This window comes from Gossypium hirsutum, chromosome A08, assembly GCF_007990345.1.
Source record: "Gossypium hirsutum isolate 1008001.06 chromosome A08, Gossypium_hirsutum_v2.1, whole genome shotgun sequence".
NCBI classification, from domain to species: domain Eukaryota; kingdom Viridiplantae; phylum Streptophyta; class Magnoliopsida; order Malvales; family Malvaceae; genus Gossypium; species Gossypium hirsutum.
In genome coordinates this window covers 16419172-16425720 of record NC_053431.1, presented here as the reverse complement: position 1 = coordinate 16425720, position 6549 = coordinate 16419172, and the positions used below count along the sequence as shown (strand labels likewise).

The following is a 6549-nucleotide window of genomic DNA, read 5'->3' as shown; positions in this document are numbered from 1 at the left end:
GGGCCTCGAGGGCTCGAATAAGGGACAATATATGAGTTTGATTGGTTATGCTTGAATATTATATGACATGAAATGTTTGAAATTTCTGTCTGTTTGATCCGTAAACTTCGATAATGATTCGTAACCCGATTCCGACGATATATACGGGTTAGAGGTGTTACAGATGGTATAAATGTTACATTTACTTTTTTATTTTTAAGAGATACAGTTCGTTTTTGTTAGGGACAGATTAAGTAAAAAAGGGTTCGTTTGATGTTAGTAACTGTTAAATTAAATGGTAGACAGTGTGGTTAAGGGACACCTGGACTAATAGATGCCAGGTTGTTTTGAAGTCGTTATTTTCCTTTTAAAGCACCAAGGGGAAATGGTGGTTATGCATTTCCATTGACAAAATTCTCAGTCTCTCTCTCTTCGAATTTTTCTCTCTAATTTCTATTTCTCTTCGTTTCCTTATGTTTCTTTTACGATTTCCTATTCATCTCGTTATATATCGATGTAATTTTGATGAGCTTGGAAAATCGAAAGCATTAACAAGACTGAATCTTTACTCTTTGTTGTCCTCTTGATCTCCATCAATCTTTGGTTCTTCAATCCGTAATAATCAATGCTATGAAATTAATGTTGTATATAAACATACTAGAACCTGTCTCAAATGAGTTAAAAAAAAAACATTTTCTGAAGGAATTACAAGTGAATAATTTATTTATTAAATAAATAAATACAAATGTACGTAGTGACGAGATTTAGTATAAATTTCAAGTCTGATGGCATGTAAGTTGGAAGATGTTTCAACCTTCCCAAAATAATTGTTGAATTTGTAAAAACTCAGTTACATCCATTATAAACCTATTTGGTTTCATGTCCGAGATGCTAATTGCCTCATAGAACTTGCTACTACAAGTTAATAACCTAGGAAACACAACACGCATAACAAAGGTTTCATTTGGTCGGTGAGAGACAGAACCCAACTACATATGTTGGCTTTTGAACTAGATTCCCTTTGCACTGAATTTCTCTTTTGTTTTTATAAACTGTCCCACATTACCCTCCTCGTTATTTTTTTTCCAGCTTTCACAATAAAAAAATCTTGCAGTATCTTTATTTTTTCCAATCCCAACGACCAAAATTTTGCAAAATCTACCATTCCCCTTATGTCTCACCTTACCATGGCGTTAACTCTTAAAATTCTCACTATTAGCAGAAAATAGTAAGCAAAATTACTCCGATCATTAATATATTATGACTGTAGCTTATATCAAAAAGAAAATTAGTCTTTTTCATTAAAAATTTTATTTATTTGTACCGTAAAAATTTAACATAACTAACGGAATAAATAAATAGTGACACATGATGTGTCATATATATCTTATACTAACAAACATGAAGCAATAAAAATAGATAAAATTTTTAATAAAAAAATAATTTACTCATTGTCCACTTCTTTATTAAAAAATTTCACTTTTACTTCTTCAATCATATTATCACTTATAACAGTACAAATATAACTAGCAGTGTATACATATATATGTTATACAGAATAGGTATATGTATGTAGAAATAATCTAGAAGAAAAAGAAGCTATGGAGACTTGGGTAGAGGATAAAAGTGAGTGTTTATTTTATCTGGATTTTTGTAAATCATTGTCAAGTAAGAGGGTCCCAAAGCCATATAAAAGGTGTAGGTAATCATTATCAACTTAAACTTCATGTTAATTATGCTAATCATACTGATATATAAATATCTTTTCTTTTAATCACTTCCATCATAAAAACAAATTTATTTTAATTATTAAAAAACCCATAGAGTTTTCTAGATCAACTCAAACAGAAAAAGAAAGCTTGAGAGTCTTGTGGATATGATTCATGATTATATATTGCAACATTGCATGCATGTGCATAAGTGTTTTCTGGCACTCCTTTTTGACCCTTTTATCTCAAGTAAGGAAAAAAAAATGAAAGGAATATGCATTAATTTGCAGGGATGGTATGAAGCTTTAGCAATGAATATGGCAGATTCGATGGCAGACGATAAGTTTATATATATAATATTGTATTTTCTCATTTGTATATTAGTTACCCTTTCACGATAAAAGAGAAAAAAAAAAGTATAATCCTCCATGAATATTCTGCGTAATATAAAAAGGTAACATAGTGGGGATGAAGATTTGCTTGCTAATCCTCCATATAATTACATTTTTACAAAAACAACAACTATTCATTAAAGTCTAGCATGGATGACTTTAAAAAAAAAAAGAGCTTCGTTTTATCCCTAGGACATGCACGCATACAATACAAGGAAAGTTGGTTTTATAACCAAAAGTAGAAAAAGGGTATCTTTCAAAAAGATGACTTTAAGCATATACATACTTATATATACTGCGTAAGATGTACATATTGCCAGTCTTAATCATTGGTACTTCATTCATATTAACCACTGGTTTTTTAAACTTTATGTTGGGAAAGTTAAGATAGGAAAAGAGAGGGACCAACGGTAACACAAATTTTGAAGAAAAATATTTACACATACGAAATAGGGAAAGGGTGAATTTTTCTAGTTTTTTCAATTTTAATATTGAGTATACTGAATTTTTTTAAAAAATTTGAGAAATTTAATCTCTACCAATTTTGAAAGGGAGTAATTAAAGATTCAATTGTACATATTTTTATTGGTATAATAACAAATTCAACCTTACACATTTTGTCAATTTGATATTTATTTAACAAATTTAGCTTGTAACATTTATACTTTTGTCAACATTTATGCAAATCATATAAACATCGAGATCTAAATTTATTATTACACCAATTAAAATTATGTATAATTTATAGAAAATATTAACATGATAATTAATTGAATTTAATTGCTAAAAATTGACTAAGCAAATACCAAAACGGCAAAAATAATAGGAAACATCTATAAAAAAAAAACCTTGTAAAAGTCTAAAACACCAGCAACTTTTTTATTATTTCTTCTTAGCAAAGTACAAAATATATTTTTATTTTTATTGCATTTTACAAAATTAATCCTTTCCTATTCTCTCTCCATTTAACAGTGCGGCCTAATAAATATAGTAAAATAAAAATCTACTACATGATTGAGCAGCCTGTTTCATCATCATCATAGTAGTCACGATCATCTTCATTAAATTTATGGACTGGATCAGACGGTGGAGATGGTGGTCCGTATGCATTAGGATGCATGATAGTGGCAAAATAAGAAGAGGTAGAGCTAGAATGAGTCGTGGTGTAACTTACTCCAAACAATGGAGGTCCATAGTACATAGGTGGTGGTGCATGTGGATACATAGGCTGATGTGGAGGGCGAGGATTAGTTGATGATCCTATAGGTGGGGCCTGGTTTGAGACTGGGAGAGCCTGAGCTGATAGACCCTCACCTGATGCTGGTGCATCACCGTTGGGACCAGGGTTATCTTTCTTCCCTTTCTTTTTCTTCTTTTTATTACCTCCATTACCACCACCACTTTCGGCAGCACTAGTGTCTGGTTCCTCGCTTTCACCTCCCATTTGGTCCCCTGCTGGAGGCTGATTATCCCCATCAGGCTGGCCTTTGCTACCGTCAGAACCGCCGTCTTTGGTGGCGGCTAATTCAGGCTTTTCATCTGACTTATTCTTCTTTGGGTCATGATTATCATCACCACCAGCTTCTCCTTCGTCATCTTTTTGTTTCTCATTGTTCTTTGATTTCCCAGGCTTTTTGTCTTTCTTTCAGCCTTTTCTGGCCAAGGCTCGACGTATTTTCCCGACTTGGACAGTTTCTTGATGAGCAATTCTTCATCCACGCTGCCAGTAACTGTCACCTTGTGCTGTGTAGAGTCTATGGTCGTCTCATAAACACCTAAAGGGGGGGGGGGAAGTAAGAACATGAAAATGATAAAAGGATTCCCATTTGTTATTAGTAGTAAAACATGCATGCAGGGTAGGGTACCGTCAATAACTTGAAGAACTCTCTTGACTTTCTTCTTGCAGCCTTCACAATGGATGAAGACTTTCAAGACCGATGTCTATGAAACAGTAAACACACAAAGAATCAGTGATCAACTAACATAGAAATATATATATATAATGATAAGAATGTAGATATATGGTGAGTGGTTACCTTGTATTTGAGTGTTCCTGAATCATCTTGATTATCTGCCATTTCAGAGAGAGAGAGAGAGAGAGGAAGGAAAGGGGTGTTGTTGTTAACAGACAGAGGGAGGAAGACCAACTGGTTAGGGAAAGGAGTGACGTTGGGAGTTTAAAAAGGTGCTTATGTCTAAGGAGCCAAAAAAGCAATGTTTGGTGGTGTGGGTGTCACCTCACCATTTCCTCTCAATCTTTTATACTCAAATCAATGCCTTAATCACCTCACTTTCTCCTTTGTATGGCTTTCTTTCAGCTGTTTAACAATATCTTTGTACTTAATTATGTTTCTAATTTGGGAATAGTTTTGTTAATTCCATCAAACTTTGCTTCTATACTTCTAAAAACTGTTAATTTAGATTTCTAATCATTCACGTGCACATTCATCATTTTAGAACTGTGGAGTATATTTTATATATATAAATTAAATTGTAAACATGTGTTATTAATATAAATTACATGTTTAATGGAAAAAAATTATAAATGTGTATATCAATTGTATAGATAATTTAGATCTAAAGTGATAAAAATAAAGATAGTTTTAAGGAGGTTAATTCTTTTTTAGTAAATTATTCGAAATGTTTTAAGGAGGTTAATTCCTTTTTAGTAAATTATTCGAAATGTCTAATATAGTAAATATATATGTGTTTATATTTTGATCTACATCTTGTAAATATTTCCATATAAGATTCAAATTGATATTTAGTGCTCAAATTAAAAGCTAGACTAACAAAAAAACTAAAATTATGTTGATATTAATTAAAATATAAGCGAAAAATTATCTATATCTAATTAAAAAGATAAGCTCAAGGTCTGCTTCTTTAGCATCTCAAGTATGCTTTTCTAGCATATTTTTGGCTTAGGCCTTTTTGGCTTGTGTTTTGATCGGCGGCGTGGTCAATTGGTTTGTGGGTTTTTGTGTCGTGGTGTTGGTTTGAGTTGTAATGGGTGTTTAGCTATGGAAAATGAATTGGCAGAATTATCTTTGGAAGATGGTAAAGAGGAGATTTTGTTGTTGCCTAATGAATCTGAGTTTTAAAAAAAATTTGTTGTTGCCTAATGAATCTGAGTCTTAAAAAGCGGTGTATAATCTCTGTCTAGTTGGATGTTTTCTTACAACTAGTGTAGTTCATTTCCCAGTGATGAGGAGTACAATAGCGAATCTCTGGCATCCATTGAGAGGTGTTCATATCTCAAATTTAGAGGAGAAGAGGTATTTGTTTAATTTTTTCATAAACTGAATATTTATCGAGTGTTGAATGGTGCGCCATGGACTTTCAATAATCATCTTTTGGTGATTCATTGATTGGAGAATGGTGAGGATCTGATGAAGGTGTTGTTAGTTTTCTCTTCTTTTTTGGCGCAAGTGCATGATTTACCCTCGAGGTTTTTCTTTGAGACAATAGCAAAGTAATTAGAGCATTTTATTGGTAAGTTTTTGGAATACAATTCCAAGAAGTTGAGTAGGGAAATGAGGAATTTTTTACGAATTCGATTTCAAATGGATGTTAGCCGACCGCTGAAGCAAAAGAAGAAGATTATGTTTTCTCTTGGGAAGTGTACTTATGTTAGTTTTAAGTATGAAAGATTGACATTATTTTGATTTTTTTTTGTGGTTGCTTAGGGAAAAATGATTCTTTCTATCTGATTAGATTACAAAGGCTTGAATGTTACAAAGTAGGGATGGGATCTGTCTCTAAAGGTGCAGTTAAGGAGAGCTGTTTCGATGAGTAGTGTGTGCCTAAGGGGGGAATGTGAGGGTGAGCTGGGTGAAGGAAATCAAGGGTGATCAGATCTGGGGAGGGTGCTTTGGGAGGGGGTAAGGAAGGATTCAAGGATGAGATTGGATCCTATTTTGGGGATAAATTTGGAAGGAGCTTCGGGGAATATTCTTGGAATGCATGGGGAATCTTTTAAGGGAATGAGACAAACAAATATAGAACATGATTCGAATAAGAGTCCGATTGAAAGTAGGAATGGAAAAAAAACTTTGAAAAGATATTGTGAGTCTTATTGTTTCAGATGTCATAGATTTACTGGTGATTAAAGAGGAGTAATTTGTGGTTCGAGCTCAATTTTTATCAGCAGCTGCCAAGGGGCAAACTAATCGGTCGCAATGAATGTTTGTGGTTTACGATTCCATGGGCTACTAGAAGAGTTTGGCATATGCTGAAGGTGTATAATCCTTAGGTGGTCTTCTTTATGGAGACAACTTAGTAATGTGCGAATGGAAAATTTGCATAGAAGGTGTGATTTTTTAAATGGAATTGATGACTGAGGGATCACGAGGGGGACTATATTTGGCTTGTAAGGGGAATTTCACAATTAATTTGAGAAATTTCTCAAAGAATCATGTCAATATTTATATTCAGAAGGATGAGGAGAGTTAGAAGTGGAGGTTTATTAG

General features: G+C 33.1%; 1 protein-coding gene across 2 annotated transcripts; it reads right to left on the bottom strand.

Moving 5' to 3' along the window:
* Window positions 1-2932: 2932 nt before the first annotated feature.
* Window positions 2933-4395, bottom strand: LOC107951975 (heavy metal-associated isoprenylated plant protein 36). Of its 2 annotated transcripts, none has more exons than XM_016887177.2 (3): window positions 4117-4395; window positions 3946-4021; window positions 2933-3855 (listed from the first exon to the last, which is right to left on the bottom strand). In XM_016887177.2, the coding sequence occupies exons 1-3, from the start codon at window positions 4156-4158 to the stop codon at window positions 3602-3604; spliced, it is 372 nt and encodes a 123-aa protein (XP_016742666.2). In that variant the 5' UTR covers window positions 4159-4395; the 3' UTR covers window positions 2933-3601. The 2 variants fall into 2 exon arrangements, with proteins under 2 accessions (XP_016742666.2, XP_040930590.1); XM_041074656.1 differs by having other exon boundaries at window positions 4117-4334.
* Between the last annotated feature and the right edge of the window lie 2154 nt (window positions 4396-6549).